Source organism: Scardinius erythrophthalmus (assembly GCF_964197995.2).
Source record: "Scardinius erythrophthalmus genome assembly, chromosome: 16".
NCBI classification, from domain to species: Eukaryota; Metazoa; Chordata; class Actinopteri; order Cypriniformes; family Leuciscidae; genus Scardinius; species Scardinius erythrophthalmus.
In genome coordinates this window covers 4,565,687-4,591,551 of record NC_138236.1, presented here as the reverse complement: position 1 = coordinate 4,591,551, position 25,865 = coordinate 4,565,687, and the positions used below count along the sequence as shown (strand labels likewise).

The window sequence follows — 25,865 nt, the reverse complement described above, 5'->3', positions numbered from 1 at the left end:
ATATTTTATATATCTATATTTTTTGTTTATACAAAGAAAAAATTCAGGTTGAATCTTGTTTATGACTTTATGACTCTTACTTTATGAATTTTCTTAGAGCTAACTAGAAATATTTATTTAAAAAGAAAATGATAATTGAATTTGAAGTGAAAATGTGCTTTAATTGTCATTAAAAAATGCACTAAAAAAATAAATAAACATATGTTGGCATGAAATGTGACCTGGACATGTTTTTGTGGTGAAACGGGGAATTCCTTGTTGTGTGATTTTATAGTGTGAAACATATATAGTTATATCTCGCAGGACTCTTTTATACTCTCATGCCAATAAATGAGCATCTATTCATGTCTTTCAATGAAACGGATGTCACTATCAGCAACAAAACCACCCTTACAAAAGACCATATATTGTTTCCTCATTGTTTCTCTCTGTAACAGTACCTGTTTGTCCATAGGCAAAAATGCAGGCGTTGTATCCTTGAAATGCGTTTTCAAGTATTCCCTCCCCTAGGCACTTGAACACGACCTCCTGACCTGCAAGACAAATACATGAAACTATGAAAACCACAACATTAAAACTTTTCTAACTTTAGTTAGTGTGTAATGTTGCTGTTTGATCATAAACAACATCTGCAAAGTTACAACGCTCAAAGCTCAATGCAATGGGAGATATTTGCTTTTAAAGAAATAGTTTTTTAAGGACTACAACAAACGGCTGGTTGGGACTACACCACATTCCTCCCGGGTTAGTGACATCACCAACCCTAAAATGTACATAAACCCCGCCCCTGGAACGCGATTTATAGATTATGAAGGCAGAATATAAGCTAATAATATTATACTACACATAAGCTACATAAATTAATCAACTAACCATTCAGAAATGTTGTCTACATGTTGTCACTTCTTCTCGAGTCTCTCCATCTTTCTGACTTCGGGTTTGAACATAAAAGGCTAAAAGTTTTTGAAATTTTCAGTGCATGTCTGTGTGAGTGCAAGCTCTTGAAGCTCCGCCCCCTGTGTGCCGGGAGAAGCAGCTCATTTGCATTTAAAGGAACAGACACAAAAACGCTGTGTTTTTGCTCACCCTCAAAAAGTGACAACTTTAAAGGACAATTCCGGTGAAAAATGAACCTAGGGGTAATTAACACATAGTAACCGAGTCGATCGTTCCCTGGGATGCGTTTTCATGAAAATCAAATGTAAAGAGTTTTATCTCTAAAAACAGATTAGCTCATAACACTGTCTTTATAAAGTATCTTCTTATTAAACTGTCTGTACACTTACAAAGTTCCCGATGCTTCGGTTTGCATGTAGGGACCCTCATTATGCTACTGTGTTAGTGTGAGGCTATTTTGAGCCTTGTTAACTAGCGATTTACTTTTACTTATTCGTGGCCCCATATACTAGTGTTATGAGCTAATCTGTTTTTAGAGATAAAACTCTTTACATTCGCTCTTCATGAAAACGCATCCCAGGGAACAATCGACTCGGTAACCATGTGTTAATTACCCCTAGGTTAATTTTTCACTGGAATTGTCCTTTAAGATGCTATATAAAAATATCTGTGGGGTATTAGGAGCTAAAACTTCACAAACACACTCTGGGGACATTTACATCTTGTGAAAAGGGCATTATACCACCCCTTTAAAATGCGAACAACATCTTCTCGCTCTGATCTCTCCATACTGTACAAGAAGGAACAATTCACCGCTGAGCAACAAAGGGATCTCCACATTTATCATTTCCTTTCCTCTAAAAAGAAATCCCTCGAGCCCTCCCACAAAAACCTCCAAAATAAGCGGTGTGAATGCGGAAATGGGCCGCATGACGTGTTCGTGCTTCGGTGAGGCCGAGATGCACAGTTCTCCACATTCATGGTGAATCAGCCAGCTGTGCAGAGAGCTAAATAAAGACGGACCTCAAGCGCTTTCCTCCGCACAAACCGCCTGTTGTTTCTGAGCACCAATGCAGCTCGTGCAGTTCATGCACAGGAACTCAAATGCTCGTCACACAATGTGTCTGAACAGCGGTGGGACATCTGATGCATGAAACCCTTCAGACTGGAGATCTTTTGTTGATCGTCACAACTCATTAACCCTGTTTAAGTGACGAGTAATCGGGCAATAAGCAATTACTTTTTCCATTCACTTTTTATCACAGATAGAGAAAGAATTCATAAAGCTGAACATAATGTGTTGCAGAAACTTACTTTGTTGTTAAATATCCTCATTTCACTACAAAAGTAAAGTCCATAAAGAGAAACTCTGAATGTTCAAAATGAAAACTAACACTGAACTAAAACTACAAATGAAATGAACACTTTACAATAAGCTCTTATTATGCATTTACTAACATTAGACAACAATGAGCAATACATGTGTTACAGTATTTATTCATCTTTGTTGACATTAGGTAATAAAAATAAAGCTGTTCATTGTTCAGCTCAGAATCATTAATTAATATCAAGATACAATTTTTTTAATGTATTAGTAAATGTTGAAATTAACATGAACTAAGATTAATAAATACTTTACAAATATTTTTTATTATAAGTCAGTTAACTAATGTAGTTTACTAATGGAACCTTTTTGTAAAGTGTTACCAATAAATTAGTAAAATAGCAGTATTTAAAAAAAGAAGACGAAAGCTAACTAAAAATCACCCTACTGTATATGCCTGTATATCAACCTGTATATGCTCCCAATGAGCCAAATAATGAGAAAGAACCAAATTGCTTACCACAGCTATGCAGACGACACACAGCTCTACTTAGCCCTATCGCCTAACGATTACAGCCCAATTGACTCCCTGTGCCAATGCATTGATGAAGTCAAAAGTTGGATGTGTCAAAACTTTCTTCAGTTAAACATAGACAAAACTGAAGTCATTGCATTTGGAAACAAAGATGAAGTTCTCAAGGTGAATGCATACCTTCACTCTAGGGGTCAAACAACTAAAAATCAAGTCAGGAATCTTGGTGTGACACTAGAGTCAGACCTTAGTTTCAGTAGTCATGTCAAAGCAATAACTAAATCAGCATACTATCATCTGAAAAATATTGCAAGAATTAGATGCTTTGTTTCCAGACAAGACTTAGAGAAACTTGTGCATGCTTTCATCACCAGCAGGGTGGATTCTCCTCACTGGCCTTCCCAAAAAGACCATAAGACAGTTGCAGCTCATACAGAACACTGCCGCCAGGATTCTGAGCAGAACTAGAAAATATGAACATATCACACCAGTCCTCAGGTCTTTACACTGGCTCCCAGTTAGATTTAGGATTGATTTTAAAGTATTATTGCTGGTATATAAATCATTCAATGGCCTAGGACCGCAATACATTGCAGATATGCTCACTGAATATAAACCCAACAGATCACTCAGATCACTAGGATCATATCAGCTAGAAATACCAAGGGTTCACTCTAAGCATGGCGAGTCTGCTTTTAGCTATTATGCCAGCCGCAGCTGGAACCAGCTTCCAGAGGAGATCAGACGTGCTCCTACTGTAGTCACATTCAAATCTAGACTCAAAACACTTCTGTTTAGCTATGCATTTACTGAATGAGCAATGTGCCAATGTTCGTCCGACTGTTTGTACTGTACTGTATTTTATTTTTTTATTTTTCTTAACTGTTTTAATTATTCTTATTTCTTTTTATTATTTTAATTTCTTTTATGTAAAGCACTTTGAATTGCCATTGTGTATGAAATGTGCTATATAAATAAACTTGCCTTGCCTTGCCTTGCCTTAATGAAAATACTAAAATAAAAACGAATTCAAAATATTAATAAAAACTAAAATAGTAGATAAATATTAAAACAACACTGTGACAGTCTCCGTCTAAAGTAAGATATGGTTAAACTTTATTAATCACATAAGAGAAATGTCTATGCCAGAATGCTCAAATAAAAATGTAGATATATTCACATAATAAAAACAAATGAATAAGCCACCTATCAAAAAGACAATAATAATAAATAAAAAAATCACTCTATAAAAAATAAAAAATGAGCTGTAAATTGAATGATGGAATGTAATATATAAATACTCAGAGCATCAAGTTAATTTGATTTTATAGCAGAAAAAAAAGCTTGTGGAAAAAGCAGAAAATATAGGAATTTCCCAAAGCATCCATCATTAATTTGACTGTACAGACCTGTATAAAACCCAGTAACTGCACATTATCCTTCCTAAAAGACTTTAATAACCAGTGTGTCTGTGTGAGTCAATATCACACTCACTCACACTTATATCCATTAGACTGTAAGATTGAAAGATGAAAGAACCAGATCCATGTAAGAACATGTTTGCAAAGTCATTAGTTTGTCAGCCAGGCTTTATTTTGGCAGACTTAAACAGAGAGACCTGACTTGAGGAACCATGTCGATGTGAGGCATTATAGTGTGGGGTTTCAGACGGATCCTTCACTGACAACAACAAAAACAATGAACAGAAATAAATATTCAACTTTGTTTTCTGCGTTATGTCTGATCTCCAGTTGTGTAATATGCATCAGACGGTCAGTGAACACCACAGCATAACCAGTACCAGGCCTAAACTAGCCTGGACCAGCATGAGGATTTAGTGATCTAAGCTGCTTTTCTCAGACCCCACCCTGGGAACGGCACATCATGTGTCCGTGTTATTTCCAGGGCTTTTATATGTCCATATTACAATACCAAAAATAATCCATAATTATTATGCAGGTGTGACTCTATCGAGCACAGTGAGGGGAAAGTGATTCTGTGTGGACGTGCTAAAGAGTGACTCACCGGCGTACTTCGGGATGTTGGACTCATCCATGGACCAGAAGCAGTGGTCGAAGGCAAACACCTGCAGAGACAGAGACAGATGCATGATATAACACGCTCCTCATGATGCTGGTCAGGCCTCAGACAGACAAAAGAAGACTTCATGTGTTTTATACCTGACACACACACAGAGAGAGAGAACATGATTCTGCCTGTCTTGAACACGCTGAGTGAATGAGAATGGGAAAACAGCCCTCATAATAACTATTTTATTGCACTATTAAAAGAAAAAGTTCTATATAGAAACTTTTTGGGGATCCTTTCATGGGATAATTTTATGGATTTAGTTTTAATTAAATTGTATGAATTAAGCAGCTCGTAAACATACTTTATCACTTAAAAAAAAAAAAATCAAATAACCTGTTAAACATGAAAGGATTATGAAATCATTTAAGACATTTTTCCTTGTATCCTTGTAAGAGTGTAGAGGTTTGTTTTATAAAAGATTTTGTATGTTTAAAAAAAATGAGGTATTTTTAAAGTCAATCTGAAATCCAAATTCACCTATTTACGCACCATAACATCCACTTTTCACGACTCTTACTATTCCCAATAGATATAATCAAGCGCTATCCTCTCTTTATCACTAAATATCCTGTTTCAATCACTACATAATACATCACATTATGGAAGTAAAATAGGTTGCAAAATGGATTTCATATTGACTTTTATATTCATTCCTGTATAGCTCAAACAGTCGATCACTGTACTTGCAACACCAAGGTGATGGGTTCGATTCCCAGGGAATGCATTAACTGATGAAGTGTATGCTTTGAGTGCAGTCACTTTGGATAAAAGCGTCTCTAAAATGCATGAATATAAATATACATGTTTATCCAAGACAGAACCAGATTAAATGGAAATGTTTCTCCTGAGAAAAAGTCCCTATTAATCTCACACATCTCCTTCCTCAGTTCTCAATTTGTACTTTGTACCTAAAGTCTGTGATCAAAAGAGATCTCTATATGAACTCAAACATTTCTCATTCATTCTTTTTTAAAAAGTTGTAAATAAATATTATTGTGTATATATATATATATATATATATATATATATATCCATTTAAATACTATTTCAGTCTTTTTACTTCAAAATTGTATAGTTAGTTCAATCTTTTACTTTATAATGTGTAATTAATTGTGAAATTTACTAGCGATTTCTGAGTGAAAATTGTCTCTACACCAAATGTTTTTTTTTAGTGTAGTCTGTTTTAATTTCTCATAAGGCATTTTACAAGAAACCAGCTTAAACATAAATTAAACATATTTAAAAAAGTCTCCTGAGCAACATCTGAGCAGTGAAGCGCTCCTGAGAAACATTCTTACGGTGCTTGTGTACAGCAACAGTCTTCGTGAAGACACAGTTAATTAGATACATAAATCTGGAGACAGTGGAATAAATTCCTGCTTTGGTGACACATGTTTCCAGAGCGACCGGCCCTGTGGATCTGTACGGGAGCAGGGATACAAGCCTGCTGGTAAGAGTTTCCCTTATCTCACATCCTGAACAATGCAGAATTGTTAATGCAGAAACTATTTTCGCCCTAGTTTTGCAATAAAACGGTATCTAATGGTTCTTTAAGTAGATAAATTTCCCTGAAAAACAATGTTGGCGACCTATTATGTCCTTTTTCAAAGTCTTGATGTTGTTTTTGGTCTCTACTAGAAACATTTTTCATGCTTGAATGTTCAAAACACATTATTTTTCATATATTCTCCATTGTTGCAGCTCCTCTCTTCCCAGTCTGTCAGTAACGCTCTGTTTAGTTCCTGTCTCTATGAAACCCCTCCTTCTAAAAAGCTCACTGTGCTCTGATTGGTCGGCTGGATCAGTGTGTTGTGAATGGCCGAGCGCTTCAAGCGTGTTTGGGAAATGTCCCGCCCCTTTTACCATAACCGCAAGTTTCAACACAATACAAAAGTAACTCAACCAGGTCTCGTCCCTATACCTTGGGAGGGAATTATTTAAATGAGGAATATTGTGACGTGTTCGTTCCCGGAAGAAAACTTAAGACAATCAAGGCGTTTTTTCATGCTCAAAACAGCAACATTACACACGAAAGACAGTTGAAAATGTTAAAAAGCATAGCAGGACCCCTTTAAGGCCCAGATTACTGTATGTGTTTTATGGACTGCATGGACTGCATTTATATAGCGCTTTCACAGACCCAATGGCCACCAAAGCGCTTTACAATATTGCCTCACATTCACCCATTCACACACCGACGGCGGTGTCAGCCATGCAAGGCGATCCAGCTTGTCGGGAGCAGCTGGGGTTAGGTGTCTTGCTCAAGGACACCTCGACACTTGGTCAGGTGGAACCGGGGATTGAACCACCAACCTTCCAGTTTGTAGACAATCTACATGAACCACTGAGCCACTGCCGCCCATATAAGTCTATACAGGCTTGTTCCAAATTTAATGGATTTAGAGGATTTAAAGGGTGCAAAATGTTTTTTTTGTAGCGATACAATAGAAGAACTTTGGGACTAGCAGTTCATAGCAATTCAGATTACAGTTCTTAAAAGAACCATTTTTTTCTTAGTGTAAAGAACATTTTAATAATCTAAAATAACCTTTTGTGGAATAAAAATCATAAATGCCAATACCTTTATTTTTCAGAGTGACTTTCTTAACTTTTAAATTCATATTGTTTTCAAATTTCGACTGAATAAGAAAAGCGATCTTGATTAAGGATGAGCTGTTTTACGTGTTTTGCAGTGATATAGTGCGACATGTTTTATGAGCGCATGAGTTTTCTCTCTCTCTCTGGAGATCACTGGGAAACAGATTCTCTCATCTGTAAAATCAGACTGACCCAAATGTTCTCTGATTAAGAACAGAGCGAAAACACTGGAAACACGCGTGAAGAACACTGACCGTTCTCTGAACGTCAGTCTGAAGAGGAGGAAATAACAATAAATATCTCCAATTATCTGATCGGATACACTTTTCTTTTTTCAAAAATAGTTCTGCAATTATTTATTCATTCAATTCAATATAAAAAAAATCTGAATTGCTTTCAGAGAGGGTTGAATATAATTTTGACTATCTTGAATACAAGTGTATTGTAACTGAGTTTGTGTTTATGTATGATTAATCATAGTTAATGCACTACCGTTCAAAAGTTTGGTGTCAGTAAGATTTTTAAATGTTTTTGAAAGAAGTCTCAACAAGGCTGCATTTATTTGATCAGTAATAACAGTAAACATTGCGAAATATTATTACAATTTAAAATAAGGGTTTTCTATTGTAATATATTTAAAAGCGTAATTTATTCCTGTGATCAAAGCTGAATTTTCAGCATCATTACTCCAGTCTTCAGTGTCACATGATCCTTCAGAAATCATTCTAATATGATTATTTGATGCTCAAGAAAAATGGATTATAATATCGATGTTGAAAACTGTTGTGCTGCTTCATATTTTTGTGGAAAACTATGTTACATTTTCTTTTTCAGGATTCTTTCATGAATAGGGAGTTCAAAAGAACAGCATTTATTTTGAAATAGAAATATTTTGTAACATTATAAATGTCTTCACTGTCACTTTTGATCAATTGAATGCATCCTTGCTGAATAAAAGTATTAATTTCTTAAAAAAAAAAAACTATTCAGTAGTTCAGAGCAGGCCAATAATCGTTTCTGCTTATCCAGTAAACAGTAATGTTAGTCGTGTAATATTGCTGAGTTCAGTGTTAAAGTGCAATATATATATGTATATATATATATATATATATATATATATATATATATATATATATATATATATATATATATATAGTCTACATAATCTTATACAGAAAGGAGGAGAATTTGCATTAAAAATTCATGTCAATAACTCCATTTAAATACGCATGGCACAGTTTTATAGACAGAGCCAGGTTTAACAGTTAGTGAATTCGGCACAGTGCATTTTGAGTAATTTCCTCTCTCTGTTCATTGGCGTAAGCGGAGAAACGCTTTCCAGTAATCGGCACTACGCTTCTGATTGGGTCACTGGTTGAAAAAAGGGAAAAAGCTGGAATGGTGTTGCTCAGCATTAGTCTGCACTGCAGTCGGTCTGCCAGGCACAATGGCAGCGCTGCGTCTGCGAGCGAGAGAGGGAGACGAGCGCTGCAACAATGCAGCTTTCAATGTGTGTACACTGGCCCTGTGTGTCCCTCGCTGCCTCACACATTGTAGCTCTTTGTGGTTGTTCACGAGATCTTAGAGGCCTGACACATTCACACAGACGCTTATCCCCGTCTGATGGCCCACCGGAAGGATGGAGGAGCTCAAATGCATCTTTGACTGCATGTGGAAACACTTTAATGTGAAAAGCGTGTTGTTAACCATGTAAAGCCTGACATATGTCAGAAAAATCTCTGTTTTTGAAATGGGACAGTTTCTTGAACCTTTAAACTAAAATATATTTGAAAAAATTATATATGCAAATTATATATGCAATTATAAGTTTGTATACGTGTTTTTGGTTGAGGATCATGTTTGATACATCAGGCTTTTGTGGCTCAAATAGTGTGATAAAGTTAGATTATGGAAAAAACACCTCAAGTTTATTCAGAGGCCCAAACTGAGCAAAAATATACAATTTGGTGCAGTTGCTCATATTAATATGGCCAAAAAGATGAAATTCTGATTTTGTAAATCAATGATATATTTATATTACAGACTACTTACAGAAATATCAGTCGTCACTCTATATCTGCCATTAATATGTCTTAGTAAATTATATTTATTAAATGCTTAGTTTTATGATCAAAGCTCTGTAGTTATATAATGTAATGCAATACAATGATGATTAAGATGAACAAATAAATCTTCCTCCAAAGCCTGATGGATCATATTTGATACTCACATTTGAACATGATTTTAAAAAAAAATGTATGGATAATCAATTAAACCTGATGAGACCTATTCAGAGAGACACTAAAAATGGAACAGAATTGTAAGTAATTCACAAATATATTGCTGTAATATGAAAATTGTTTAAATATTAATATGCACATGTGTGAGATGTGTGATAAACAGAAGAAATGTTTTGTCTTACCTTTGGCTGTTTTCTGAGTGTGAAGAGGTGTTAGTGGCACATCAGGACCGGAATTAGTTTCCATAAAGACAAATAAAGAACAAAGCGCACAATCAACAGCATTATTTTACAAGGCATTAATAATTGAGCCAGTAAACCTTCTTCAGAAATGGCTCATTCAGCAAAAAAAAAAAAAAGTTTGGAGTGGGTAGGGTTTTTTTTCAACAAAATGTACACTTGTATTCATCAAGAATGCATTAAATTGATCAAAAGTGACAGTAAAGACATTTATATTATTACAAAAGATTTATATTTCAAATAAATGCTGAAATATCAACATTGACCTGGAGTAATGATGCTGAAAATTCAGCTTTGATCACAGGAATAAATTGCATTTTACAATATATTCACATAGAAAACAGCTCTTTTAAAATTGCAATAAAATTTTACAATATTACTGATTTTACTTTCTTTTTTAGCCTTGGTGAGCAGAAGAGGCTTCTTTCAACCCAAACTTTTGAATGTGTACATTTCTCCTTCAGCAAATCAATTACCAACTAAAACACATTTCATTTGTCATGATTTCATTCACAAATGGTTTTCTAAGACTCTTAAAACAGAAAATCTTCTGAAGAACATAAGATGTGAAAATACAGTATTACATTTTTTTTGTTAGATAATTTAGTATAATATAGACACATACAAACTGCAACACTTCTCAATAACAGAGAAAAGCAACAAGCATCATGAAATGAAGCTGAGCTTACATCAACACAACAAATAACGGCAACACTTTCTTTTAAGTTGACGTAGTTACACTTTACCACATGTGCTTACTATAGTAACAGTAAATTATGCATAATTACAAGCAACTAACCCTAAACCAAACCCTAACCATAACTCTATAGTAAGTATGTGTAGTTAATTAAGATTACTCAGTACTTATTTGAGTAAGTACAACTACGTCACCTTAAAATAAAGTGTAACCCAAATAACTAACAGTGACAAAAACACCACCAGCAATCCTTTAATGGCAATGCATGATGGATGCTCTTTTTTAATGCTCCTGCATTGTTATAAACTATTTTTTAAAAGTCCAAATATTCCAAGTAGTAACTAAATTAATGTGAAGTCATAAAATCTGCATGCATAAAATGTATAAAAGAATGAGTACGTCAAGTTTCCAAAAGTATCTTATTTTTTTATATTGTTAATTTCTTTGTTCAAAGACAACAACAAAAAAGAAAGAAAAAAAAGAAAGAAAGAAGAAAATCTCTATTAAAACTGGCAGGTGCCCTGAACTTTTCCCAGCACATTCCACATTTTGTGACACTGACCTCATTTATAGGTCATTTCTTTCCCCTTCAAACCTCGTTAATGACTTGATTAATGGAGGTCTTTACCGTCTCCTTGCATTTACGCTCGTGTTCATGGAGTTGTTCGGTGGCATTTCCTGACTGATGAACATGTGAATGGACTCATAATACACAGAGATTTAGGCCTGAATGTCGCAGTAGATCTGCTGTGCAAACTTCAGTAAAGCTTGTGGATTTTAGAGATGAGGTCAGGTACGGGTTACGTCTCACAAAACCTCTCTCTCTCTCTCTTAAATGCAACGACAACAAGGACAAAATGCATGCGAATGTCTTGCATGAAGGAACCACCTTTCCAAAAAAAGAGTGGAGGTGAATGAAAACACAATCTCCAAAACCTAGTAAGATGATCTTTGCAATGCATTATGGAATTGCCGTCTCCAGACGTGGATTCATGTAGCAATGCATTAGAATTTGGAAAAAAGAAAGCGCATCTATGAGGTCTACGTAAGCAGTTCACTAGGTTTTGGAACAGATCTCTAGTATTACCAGCACAAGAGACTAAAATACTCCTCCGTTCACCACAAATGTTTTCCCAAGATCCTTTAGTAGAACTAAAAAAAAATCTCTCAAATGACTTTCCCATACACACTCGATTTGATTTCTAAAAATAAAACCCTAAAGAAGAGCTTAAAGGGATGGTTCGGCGTAAAATCAACCTAGGGTCCTTTGCACCATGACCTCGAGCCTTTTCCCCCTCGGTCGAACATTATTAAAGTTAAGCTTATTTAGAGACATCAGCCGAATGGCTTAGTGCAGGCGCTAATGGATCCAAGGCTGTATCTTGTAAATTACTCCACTAATAATGCCCAGAATGGGACCAAACTTCTACAGTAGTACAAACAGGTTCTGTACTCATAAAACCAGGCATTGGAAAGTTTGTAAGTACATCACGAGTTTATTTAAATAACACTTGCCTGATGGCTAACGCTATCGCTAACCCGCACGTTGACGTCACTTCCGTGATTTGGGAAAAGCATGTGAAAGTCCTGGCAGAAAGCGATGCATAAGGATGTAGTGTAACGACGCCCAGTTCCAGGAATGCACTTATTTTGTTGGTAGTACCAGTTTGCAACAATTATTCGTTAACACTAATTAGACTTTTTTTACACTTTTTTTACACTTCGGAAAAAATTATAATTTCTCGTTACACTACATCCTTATGCATCGCTTTCTGCCAGGACTTTTACAAAGGACCCTAGGTTGATTTTATTCCGAACCATCCCTTTAAATATTGAGAAAAGTGAAGCCTGAGCCAATGCACGCAGTAAAAAATTATCATAATTTTAATGGTAAATTAGTAAAAATCCTTAAATTGGTTAATGGTACGAGTTATGAATTGTGTACATTAGGGTTTTATGTTACATCTTATGTGTTTCCATGATGGTGTTGTGTATTTGTGTGAATGACACTAAATACTAAATACACAATAAATAGGAAAAGCTACTTCTGATGAACTTTGATTCATGTGACTTTCTCTTTACCATCTGTGTTTTTAAGATATTCATCAGTATATTATAAAGGTAAAAAACAGATTTAAGCACTTTGGTTTTTCAGTCCGTAAAACTCAATATGTTGCTACTGTGCATACATTTCTGGCAACCACAGCAGACAGGTTTTTTTACCGTAAATTTCTTCTTTTTTCACAGTGAAAGAGTGATAAATGTTACGTGTATAAATTAAATGAATAGAAGTACATCTTACAGACTCTTTACTGTGCCAATGGAGCTAAAAATACCGTTCAGTATCACTGAATGTTTCTGGATGTTACGTGAGGACTCTGGAAAATTCCTCTCTGATAATGTTTTATTGCACGAGCTGATAAGAGTTCAAGTATGTACCATCAGCCTCAGCAGGATTGGTGTGGCATACACACTCCTCTGTGCTGATGAACATACCTGAGCTGTGTGTCATTACACTCCCAGCCGTCCTTCAGCCACGGGCAATGCCCATGCTGGCACTCGTTCAGCAGGATGACCATCACCTGCTCACTGGACTCAGTGAAGACCTGGACTGGATCTCAGATGGACTAGAATGCCAAACCCTCTCTAGTAATCCAGCGCTTGCTGCACTGGAGCCTGTCAACTGCCAAGTACTAGTGTTGCACTGTGACACGGCACTACACAAACCTCAAAACACCAGCATTGCCAGAGTTTATGATTTTCAAAAGTTAGTAATGCAAATCGCACTGTATGTATGTATGTGTGTGCATACTATAAATATGAATATATATTGTGTTAGTTTTATTCATATATAAACATATATATTATACATTTAGAAATATATATATATATATATATATATACACACACATTTAGATAAATACTATATTTATTCATATATGTATTTATAATATATATATATATATATATATATTTGTGTGTGTGTATGTATGTGTGTGTATACATATATATATATATATATATATATATATATATATATATATATATATATATATATATATATATATATATATATATATATATATAGCTTACATGTATTTATTTTATTCATATGTTTGTGTATATGCACGTGTGTGTGTGTGTGTGTGTATATATATATATATATATATATATATATATATATATATATACACATATACACACCCAAAGCCTAGTGAAAAAAACAATATCAAAATGTATTTCAAATGTATTTATTTCATACTAAGCATACTACAAATCTATTAACATAATTACTGACATATCATTTGAGACTAATTGATTTGGAGTACTTTATTGCACAATGCACATTCCTTATTAATAAGCCTAAAATGTGTTTAATATCACTATTAGTAAGGATAGTATGATCTCTGTATAATATCAGTCTTTAAATGCAAGATATTTAAAGTGTACCAGAAGTTTACTTACAATAGTTCCATTTTAGCACAACCAAATATACTTAGCACTATTTCCGGATAACTAAAGTCCAATTTACCAGACTTTAAGTATACCAATTTAGTATACCAAAAGTACAATATCAAGGTATTTATATTAAATATGTAATATGTAAATGTATTTTTAGTGTACTTATAATAAATGTATTTCAAATATATTTTAGTTAAAATAGACAGGTTAAAATACCTATAATAAACACTTACATTATTACATAATGTCTTTGTGTTGATAAAAACAGACACATTATGCATCACCTATATATAATACAATCTAAATTTAAATAAAATACAAAAAAAAGCAATAATATATGTAAACCATAAAGAACCGCAACAACAACAGAAGTCATAATTAAGATAACATCATAAACACAACAACATTACATCAATAAAGCAACATTTTTGCTTACTAATGCTTTGTGGCAGAAGAACACATACAGTTTGAATATGAGTTTGCACTTTCTGTGCCACTGCTAATCTGTTTTTTATAAGCAGAGCCATTGTGCCTCCAGCCCCTCATTAGAGTGCATGACAGACGTCCAGAGACTGAATATGGGCCACTAACTAGTGTTACGTCCAGCCGCTAATCAGAGCGGACAGAACCAGAGGAGCTCGGACCACAACTGAATCAGATCAAACTCTCTATTTCAGTTCATCAAACTCAATCCAACCCGAAGATTCATGCTCTGTGAAATAATATAGACTACAAAAACAAAAGAATAGAGATGCAACGACACGATTTGGTTTGATACACAAAACTGATCTCACCATGCGATACTCTCATGATTACTTTAAACAAATGAAAAATAAATAAGCTTATTTTAATTATTATTTATTAAAACATATGATAAACAGAAAGTACGGTTCATAAAAATACTACAATTAGTATAAATGAACTTGGTCCTGAAGGAAAAATGTATATATTCATGATTCTGTTCATATTCTGAAATTAAAGAACTATGTTAAAACATACTTTCTGTCACTGATTGCATCCATATACATTGAAAAAGGTACTTTTACTTTTTAAAAAGCATTTTGCATTATGCAATTAGGAGAGGTGATTGGCAAGAGCCCTTTTGTATGGCCACATTCACTTTGTTTGTATGCCTGAAGAAGGTCGCAAGACCGAAAGCTTGCTAATAAATTGATCTTGCACAGTGTTTTGAGTGTGCGGCTGCTGTATTTGTACTATTTTTATGATGATTTAGTTTAGCAGCACCTCACTACAAGATTTTATTGACGGATGAGCGGTGGCTTTTTCTATATAAAAAGCATTTTTAAAATGCATGTTTAATGGCAGTGCACAATTATATTATTTTAATTTAATTGAACATCAGACATTTGGCATTACCAGACCAGGACCAACAAATTGCAATTCCCCATTGCATTATCATACATTATATTCATCAATAAGCAAAATGCACGTGCAAGTCAAGTCAAGTCAAGTCAACTTTATTTATATAGCGCTTTTCACAATACAGATTGTATCAAAGCAGCTTCACAGTATTAAATAAAATAGTACATCAGTGTTTGTTTCTGGTGTAAAACATCCACGTTTGGTAATGCAGATCAATAGCACTGGTGAATCGATTAATCAATTTAAGCATCCCCAACTGAGCAAGCCAAAGGCAACAGTGGCAAGGAACCGAAAAAACTCCATCAGGTGACCTAATGGAGAAAAAAAAACCTTGGGAGAACCCAGGCTCAGTCGGGGGCCAGTTCTCCTCTGGCGTTTATGAAGTAGAGACCGGATTTAACTGTAAGATTAAAATATTATATGAATGCCTGGCTGAAGAGATGCGTCTTTAATCTAGTTTTAAACTGGGAGAGCGAATCTGAGCAACGAACAGTATCAGGAAGGCTATTCCAGAGTTTTGGTGCTAAATGTGAAAATGCTCTCCCTCCTTTGGTGGATCTGGATATCCTAGGTATGACCAGAAGCCTCGAATTTAGTGATCTTAAAGAGCGCGATGGATTATAGGGCGATAGAAGATCCGTTAAATAAACTGGAGCTAAGCCGTTTAGGGCTTTATAAGTCAGTAGCAATACCTTGTAATTAATACGGAACTTTATAGGTAACCAATGTAGTGATGATAAAATTGGTGTTATATGGTCAAACTTTCTTGATCTAGTAAGAACTCTAGCGGCGGCATTTTGGACTAACTGTAGCTTGTTTATTGAGGATGCAGGACAACCAGCTAATAAAGCATTACAGTAATCTAGTCTCGAGGTCATGAATGCATGAACTAGCTTTTCTGCATCAGAAACAGATAGCATGTTACGTAATTTAGCAATATTTCTAAGGTGAAAAAATGCTGTTTTTGTAACATATGAAATATGATTTTCAAAAGACAAGTTACAATCTAATATAACACCCAGGTCTTTTACTGTAGAGGATAAAGTAACAGGACACCCTACTATGTTAAAGTTGTATTGTAAGAGGTTTTGTGGGCGGTTTTTTGAACCGATAAGTATTACCTCTGTCTTATCTGGATTTAATAAAAGAAAATTGTGCGTCATCCAATCTTTTATATCTTTAACACACTCTGTCAATTTGGATAATTTAGCGTTTTCATCCGGCCGTGATGAAATATATAGTTGAGTGTCATCAGCATAACAATGGAAACTAATTCCATGTTTCCTTATAATATTTCCAAGTGGCAGCATATATATTGAGAATAATAGAGGGCCTAACACAGATCCTTGCGGCACTCCATAGTTTACTGGAGTTATGATCGATTTTTCTCCGTTTAAATAGACAAAATGGTAGCGGTCAGATAGGTATGATCTGAACCAGCTTAATGCTTGTCCTTGAACACCGGTATAGTTTTGTAGCCGATCTAAGAGTATTGTGTGATCTATAGTATCGAACGCAGCACTAAGATCAAGTAAAACGTACTCGGTTACTAACGTAACCTCGGTTCTCTCTAGAAGAGGGAACGAGTACTGCGTTTTTTCAAAACGCTACGGGAAAAGTCTCTTTTCACGAAACACTGAAGCAAAAAATTATCCTTTAATTTTCATATATGTAAAACGCGTTGCGGCAGCAGCAGACAGCTATGGCGAGACGGCTTGCTCGCTCATTGGCTGCTCTGCGGCAACTGCTTAAGCCAATCGAGCGAGGCCTGGGATGACATCAGGCCAATGAGGGCGCTTCGCGCCCTCCTTGCCACTTCCCGCCGAAACGGGCGTGGCTTACCTCTATAAAAGGAGCTCGAGAAGGCTGACTCACTTGATTTTGATCGCCGAAGCGAACCAGAGTGAACCGTACGCACGGCAGAGAACGCAGTACTCGTTCCCTCTTCTAGAGAGAACCGAGGTTACGTTAGTAACCGAGTACGTTCTCTTACGAGAGTCCTCTCGTACTGCGTTTTTTCAAAACGCTACGGGAACCCCTTGCAAAACGCCGTGCGTGCTGGGATAAAAACACTGATCACCGGAAGCTTTTTCAGGCATACAGTGCATAATCACCAGATTGACTCACACAGAGTCAGGGAATAAGGGTGAGAGCCTTAAATCCCTATATTTCAGCGTCATGGAGAAACATGTCCACAGACGCAAGTATAATCATCACATAGACAGGGTAGGGAACCTGAACTAATGTGGAAAGTGTGGGTCTTACACAGTTCTGCCCAAGATAGTCGGTAGCGCATTGCGCATGAGTTTCAGCGGTCTGATTAGACGGCTGAACAGATTACACCGACAAAAGCTTAGCCTGCAAGGCGGGAACCTCTAGGTTATAAAACCTGATAAATGTAGACGGCGAGGCCCAACCTGCCGCCGTACATATATCCTGTAGGGAAATCCCGCTGGACCAAGCCCACGAAGAAGCAACGCTTCTCGTAGAGTGCGCTCTGACTCCCAGAGGGCATGGAATGCCCTTGGCAGTATAAGCCAGCGCTATGGCGTCAACTATCCATCTGGATAGACTTTGTTTCGAAACAGCCATTCCTTTGGAACGTCCGCTGAACGAGACAAAGAGTTGCTCTGTCTGTCTGAAGACAGCAGAGCGGGACATATAAGCTCTTAAAGCCCTAACAGGGCAAAGAAAACTCGAGTCCCCTTCCTCACTCGATGCCGGCAGGGCAGCCAGGGATATAACCTGAGCCCGAAAAGGCGTGTTGAGGGATTTTGGCACATAGCCATGCTTAGGTTTGAGTATGACTTTAGAGTCATTAGGACCAAACTCCAAGCACGCCGGGCTCACAGAGAGCGCGTGCAGGTCGCCTATGCGCTTCACTGAAGCGAGAGCCATCAAAAACACTGTTTTGAAAGACAAATGTTTGAGGCTAATAGACTGGATAGGCTCGAAAGGGGCACCTTTCATGGCCGCTAGGACCGTAGAAAGGTCCCACAAAGGAACTGAAGGAGGTCTGGGTGGATTCAGTCTCCTAGCTCCCCTGAGGAAGCGGATGACTAAATCATTCCTTCCCAGCGACTGACCCAGCGTTGAACCAGAGAACGCTGAAATAGCCGCCACATACACTTTGAGCGTGGAAGGGGATCTGCCCTTATCCAACAGCTCTTGTAGGAAGGAGAGAACCTCCGTTACCTCACATTCGAGGGGTGAAATGTTCCGGGCTGCACACCAGCCGGAGAAAACCGACCACTTCGAAGCATAAAGCCGCCGTGTCGACGGTGCTCTAGCCTGAGTGATGGTATTCACGACTCCCTCTGTGAGACCAACGGGTATCCGTTGAGCACCCACACATGAAGGGACCACAGTTCCGGGTGTGGGTGCCAAATCGAGCCCCCGGCCTGCGAGAGGAGATCTCTCCTCAACGGCAGCGGCCATGGAGCGATATCTGCCAACTGCATCAGAACTGGGAACCATGTTTGGTTCTCCCAGAACGGAGCTACAAGCAGGACTGGGCATTTCGTTTCCCTGACCCGTTCCAGCACCTGTGGCAGGAGGGAGACGGGGGGAAAAGCGTATAACGGGCAGCGCGGCCACCTCCGGGACAGCGCGCTGTCGGTCTTTGAAAAGAACGCGGGGCAGTGCGCGTTTTCGCGTGACGCGAAAAGGTCCACCTCCGCTCTGCCGAATCTCTCCCACAACAGCCGGACTGTTTGTGGGTGTAGAGACCATTCGCCCGGGGGAACATTGTTCCTGGACAGTCTGTCTGGGCCCACATTCTGAAGCCCAGGTACATGCACTGCTCTCAGCGAGCGTAAGTTGTGCTGAGCCCATAGTAGGAGGCGCTTTGCCAGCCTGTACAGGGATATGGATTTCAGACCGCCCTGGCGATTTATGTAGGACACCACAGCCATGTTGTCCGAACGGACTATGACGTGTTCGTCCTTGATGCGGGGACAAAAACGCGTCATCGCGTTGTGCACTGCCAGCATTTCTAGGCAGTTTATGTGTAGGAGCTTTTCTCGTTCCGACCACAGGCCGAAGAACGGTCTGCCCTCGAGCAGAGCTCCCCATCCCGAGGTGGATGCGTCTGTCGACACCATCCTCACTCTCGAGGAAGTCCCCAGGCTTACACCTGATTGGTACCAGTCGTCCGCCGTCCAAGGCGCCAGGGCTGAAACACAGCTCTGATCGACCTTGAGGCGTAATCGACCGGTCGCCCACGCTCTGCGCGGTACCCGCGTTTTCAACCAGAACTGCAGCGGGCGCATGCGGAGCAAGCCCAGCCGGAGAACTGACGATGCTGAAGCCATGAGACCCAGCATCTTTTGAAACTTCCTGAGCGGGGTGACAGCGCCGCGGCGGAAAGACCTCGCCGCGCGCTGAATGATCAACACGCGCTGTGGTGACAGCCGCGCTGTCATAGACTGTGAGTCCAGAACGACGCCCAAGAACAAAATCGCTTGACTGGGGTTCAATGAACTCTTTGTCCAGTTGACTGTGATACCAAGATTCTCGAGGTGATCGAGTAAAATGGTTCTGTGCTCCACGAGCTGTGATCGTGATTGAGCTAGGATCAACCAGTCGTCCAAATAGTTCAGCACTCGCATGCCTCTGAGTCTGAGAGGAGCGAGCGCTGCGTCCATGCATTTCGTAAATGTACGGGGTGCTAGGGACAAGCCGAATGGCAGGACTGTATACTGGTATGTCTGACCCTCGAAGGCGAATCTCAAGTATCGCCTGTGGTGTGACGCTATTTGTATTTGAAAATACGCGTCCTTCAGATCTATTGACATGAACCAGTCTTCTCGGCGAACGTGCGCGAGAATTCTGCTGGTTGTGAGCATTTTGAAACTGCGTTTCACCAATACTCTGTTCAGCCGTCTTAGATCCAGTATGGGTCTGATACCGCCGTCCTTTTTGGGGACTAGAAAGTATCTGCTGTATAGCCCTCCTTCGCTTAGAGCTGGGGGAACGCGCTCTATCGCCCCTTTGCTTATCAGTTTTGATATTTCGGCTCGAAGTAGGTGAGCTACTTCCAACGAGACCGTAGTTTCGACGCGCGCTATGAAGCGGGGAGGGCGTCGACAAAACTGTAGCGAGAAGCCTCTCTTTATAATGCCTAGCACCCAGTCCGAAACCCCTGGGAGCGCTGCCCATGCTTCTGCATGGCTGGCTAGGGGCTGGATACGGAGCGCGCTCTGATCACCGTGCGACAGAGGTGCTTCGGGGGATACAAACATAGGCGTTATGCCTGTGGCATTTGAGGCGGGGCGCGCGCTTAATACAGCGGGCGAGATGCTCGTCCTCGACCTTACTACAGTGCTTGGCTGAGTGAGGGAGGACTGAGAAAGTCTCATAGGACCCATGTGAGCGAGTAGATGTGGGCTGGGAGCGGGCACATTTACTGCTTTGGGCGCGGCGTCTGCCTGAGCAGAGCGCGCGCTCACAGTTCGCGCGGCGTCTGCCTTAGCAGAGCGCGCGCTCACAGTTCTCGTTTTTACAGAGAGCCTGTGATGTGTTAGACATAGTGTTCGTGGGCACTGGGAAGTGGGCACTCTCACTATGCTGGAAGCGCAACCGACCTGAGTCGATTTTATGTGCGCGGGCCCTACGTGTAGGGCTGTGCTTATGTGTAGTGATGGGCACTGAGGAGTGGGCATCGAGACTACATTTATAGCACCATCGGCCGTGGCCGGGACACCAGAAAACACACTCTTTTCGAGATTTATCTGGGTAGCCGTGAGAACGGCTTTTGCGTGCAGGCAAGCGGGCGGCAGTGCAGGCTTGTTTTCTGCAGAAAACACTGGAACAGTCGCAAACCTTGGGACTGAAACAGCGGGGCGCTTGGGTGGGAGGCCGGCCGCAACGGGACTCACACACCTGCGCTTTCCTAGGCTTGCTAGGACTTCTTCGGCACTTCTGGTTTTACCACAACCCTCGATCGCGGCCCGCGCGAAGAGGGGCGCCGGGCGCTGGACCGAGAGCGGGGCCTCGAGCTGCGCTGTTGTGGCTGCTGCGAAGAGGCGGCCGAAGGCGGGGGCTGAGGCTGAGAGCTCCGCGGGGTCCGTTTGTCACGAGCCGCTGCAGAACCGGAGCGCTTCGGTAGGAAGTGCTTGAAGGCTTGAGACGCTTTCTGGGCCTCGGTAAATCTCTCCACGAACTCGGAGAGAGAAGAACCGAAAAGGCCGGTGGAAGACAGCGGGGCATCGAGAAACGCAGTGCGCTCGGAATCGGCCATCTCCGTGAGCGTCAGCCATAAGTGCCTCTCAGCGACAGTGGCGGAAGCCATACACCGTCCCATGGCTTGTGCGGCGGCTTTAGTAGCTCGGAGCGTGAGATCTGAAGCGCTCCTTAGATCCGCGATGCAGATAGCGTCAGGTCCCATCTCGTCCAGCTTACGGAGGAGATCACCCTGGTAAATCTGCAGCGTAGCCATGGTGTGTAGCGATGACGCGGCCTGCCCAGCGGCGGAGAAGATTCGCGCGAGCAGCGTCGACGTCATGCGGCAGGCTTTGGAAGGCAACACCGGTTTAGTCCGCCGTCCAGCAGAGGGCGGGCAAAGGTGGGTCGCTATCGCCTGTTCCACCGGCGGAAGAGAGAGGTAGCCTCGGTCACTGGCATTATCCAGAGAGGAAAACGCGGGTGACACAGATGAGCGCGTCCGCGCAGAGTAGGGCGCGTTCCAAGCCTTCGCAACTTCTTCGTGTAACTCAGGAAGAAAAGGAGCGGGCTTAGATTCCGGAGAAGTGCGCTCACCAGGGAGGAAACTACCATCCAGCCGGGTTCGAGAGGGGGGCTCCGGTGCAGACCACTCGAGGCCGAGGCTCGCCGCGGCCAGTGCGAGTACCCGCATGAGCTCCGTCTCAATGTTGGCTCTCGTTGAGGGCTTGCGGGCAGGGGGCGCGAGATCCTCAAAGCTCGCCCAATCCTCGCTGCCTGAAGCTAGCAGAGAGCAGGAATCCTTCTCCCCCGACGCGGCCTCTGAACCGACTTCCTCTGATGAAGCGGCGGCGGACTGCGGGCGCTGAGCATCAGGAAGTGATTCGAGAGAGGCCGGAGAAGCTGGCGGGCGAACCGGCGAGCTTGGTCGGGCTGGAGCGGGTTCCGGGACCCGCTGCGAGCGGCGCTTTTTACGGCGCGGCATCGCGGCGGTGAATGCAGGCTTGGAAAAGGATGCCAGGCGAGTCCTCAGAGTCACCATTGGCAAGAGCTCGCAGTGAGGGCATCCGCCGTCAGCGAGCGCGAGCGCTGCATGGTCCTCACCCAGGCAGGAAACACAGATGACGTGCTTGTCTCCCTCGGTGAGTGGGGCTCGGCACGAGCCGCAGGAAGGCATCTTGAAAAAGACGCAGCTCTCTTAGGGGTGAGTGTTGCGAAGAACACACACACACACACACACAGAAAAGCAATAATATGAAAGGATATAGGCGTCGGAAAGCGCAGCAGGTACGGCTGTAGAAGGCGGCGTTGGCCAGCGGCTTCGAGGGCTCGTCCCGCTGATGTGCTTGCCTCAACGACGCTGCTTCCGTGATCCAGCGATGCGTGCGCTTCGCTGAAGAGATTAAAATCAAGTGAGTCAGCCTTCTCGAGCTCCTTTTATAGAGGTAAGCCACGCCCGTTTCGGCGGGAAGTGGCAAGGAGGGCGCGAAGCGCCCTCATTGGCCTGATGTCATCCCAGGCCTCGCTCGATTGGCTTAAGCAGTTGCCGCAGAGCAGCCAATGAGCGAGCAAGCCGTCTCGCCATAGCTGTCTGCTGCTGCCGCAACGCGTTTTACATATATGAAAATTAAAGGATAATTTTTTGCTTCAGTGTTTCGTGAAAAGAGACTTTTCCCGTAGCGTTTTGAAAAAACGCAGTACGAGAGGACTCTCGTAAGAGAACTAGTATTGAGATACAGCCTTGGTCAGAAGCTAAGAATAAATCCTTTGTGATTTTAACGAGCGCAGTTTCAGTGCTATGATGCGGCCTGAACCCAGACTGAAACTTTTCATAGGTGTCATTTTCTTGCAAGAAAGAGCCCAGTTGGGCAGACACAACTTTTTCTAATATTTTGGACATAAAAGGAAGATTTGAAATGGGTCTATAATTTGCTAGGTTATTTGGGTCTAATTGTGGTTTCTTAATGAGAGGTTTTATAACTGCCAATTTAAATGTTCTTGGAACATGACCTAAAGATAAAGACGAGTTAATAATATTGAGGAGAGGCTCTTCCACTATAGGTAACACTTCTTTCAATAGTTTAGTTGGTATGGGATCTAATAAACATGTTGTTGTTTTAGAGGAAATGATAAATTTATTTAACTCTTTTTGTTCTATAGTTGTAAAGCACTGTAATTGTTCTTGCGGGGTGATAATCGAGGCTGAATTATAAGGCTTGATTGAAGATTGAACGTTTACAATTGTGGATCTGATGTTTTCTATTTTCTCAGTGAAAAAATTCATGAAATCATTACTACTAAACTGTAACGGAATATTTTGTTCAGGTGACGCTTGTTTATTTGTTAGTCTAGCCACGGTGTTAAATAAGAACCTAGGATTGTTTTGGTTATTTTCTATTAGTTTGCGGAGATGCTCAGCCCTGGCCGCTTTTAGGGCCTTTTTATAGCGTGACGTACTGTCTTTCCAAGCGATTCTAAAAACCTCTAAATTAGTTTGTTTCCATTTACGCTCTAAATTACGGGTTTCTCTCTTTAGAACACGAGTAGTATTGTTGTACCATGGTGCTTTAATTTTCTCTCTGACCTTTTTTAGTCTCATAGGTGCAACAATATCCCATTTTCCAGAGAGAACGGTGCTCATAGTGCTGGTTAGTTCGTCTAGTTCATCTGTTTGTTTAGGTTCAGGCAGCAGCTGAGACAGATCCGATAAGCAATTTGAAAAATTATCTATGGTGGATGGAAGGATTGTTCTGCCTAATCGATAACGCGGCGCAGCATGATATATTACCGGGGTACGTAATATGCAAGTTACCATGTAATGGTCAGTGACATCATCACTTTGTGGAATGATATCTATATCGGTTGGATCGGTTCCATACGATATAATTAAATCGAGTGTATGATTAAAACGATGAGTTGGTCCGGTAACGTTTTGCTTAACCCCAAAGGAGTTTAATAAGTCTATAAACGCAGCCCCTAACGTATCATTTTGATTATCTACGTGTATGTTAAAATCTCCAACAATTAATATTTTATCGACATTGACCAATAGATCTGAGAGAAAATTTGCAAATTCTTTTAGGAAATCAGCGTAAGGCCCTGGTGGTCTATATACGGCAGCCAAGGCTAAAGATAATAGGGATGTTTTTCTATCATCTAAGAGCGTAACATTTAGTACAAGTACTTCAAATGAAATAAACTTATAACCCGTTTTCTGAGTAACATTGAGAATATCTCTATAGATAGTTGCAATACCGCCGCCACGACCAATCAGACGGGGCTCGTGCTTATAGGAGTATCCTGATGGAGTAGACTCATTTAGACCGAAATAATCATTTGGTTTAAGCCAGGTTTCAGTAAGGCAAAGTACATCTATGCTATTATCTGTGACTATTTCATTTACAATAACTGCCTTAGGTGTGAGTGATCTAATGTTTAAGAGACCTAGCTTTAGAAATAGTTTTTGTTTACTAATAGCAACATTTTCTGTTTTAATAACAATTAGATTTTTCCTAGATCCTGCAGTAGATTTATTATTTGATCGCACTAAACGAGGAATAGACACAGTTTCTATGCAATGTTCTACACTAGTATTTATATCAGTTAATTTGGTGCAGCAGAGACTATGATTTGGACTTTTGGTTACTAGTCAAAAGGTATTTAACATTTTGGAGATGTTATCTGACAGAAGATCCGATCCGAATCTGTTTGGGTGTAGCCTAGGACGCTCCCAAAACAGATTCCAATTATTTACAAAGAGCAGTTTCTGCTCATTGCACCATGACGTTAACCATTCATTTAGCGCGAATAATCTACTAAACTTGTCATGTCCTAGACGGTACGTGGGAAGCGGTCCTGACACAATGATCGTTATATCAGGCGATGTGCTGCGTACCGTATCGATCAGATTCCTGAAGTCTTTCTTCAGAACCTCCGTCTTGCGCAGTCTGATGTCGGCCCCTCCCGCGTGCAGGACAACGGTTCCGACGCGCTCGTTCAGAATCTCGGGAACGCGAGCAGCGATTTCAGAAACACGAGCACCAGGAAAGCAGTGACTGTGCACCTTATTTTTACCTGATGTAGCATGGACGTGCCGAACAATGGAATCACCGATGATCACAGCATCGCGTTCTGTTTCGCGAAGAGCGGAGAAGCGGTTTTGTGTGGATAACTCGAAAACCGGGAGGGTCGGAGAGGGTCTTGGTCTAGACCTGACTCGCGTCTTCCGCTGCGGAAATAT

At 40.5% G+C, this 25,865-nt stretch overlaps 1 protein-coding gene across 3 annotated transcripts in view; it reads right to left on the bottom strand.

Moving 5' to 3' along the window:
* Positions 1-25,865, bottom strand: part of kif13a (kinesin family member 13A) — an 86,107-nt gene that overhangs the window by 45,262 nt on the left and 14,980 nt on the right. For all 3 annotated transcript variants that reach the window (XM_081388787.1, XM_081388788.1, XM_081388789.1), the window contains exons 4-6: positions 9,865-9,877; positions 4,779-4,839; positions 441-533 (exon numbers count right to left, since the gene is read on the bottom strand). In XM_081388787.1, the coding sequence (XP_081244913.1) occupies positions 441-533; positions 4,779-4,839; positions 9,865-9,877 (167 nt within the window). The remainder of the gene's footprint in view (positions 1-440; positions 534-4,778; positions 4,840-9,864; positions 9,878-25,865) is intronic.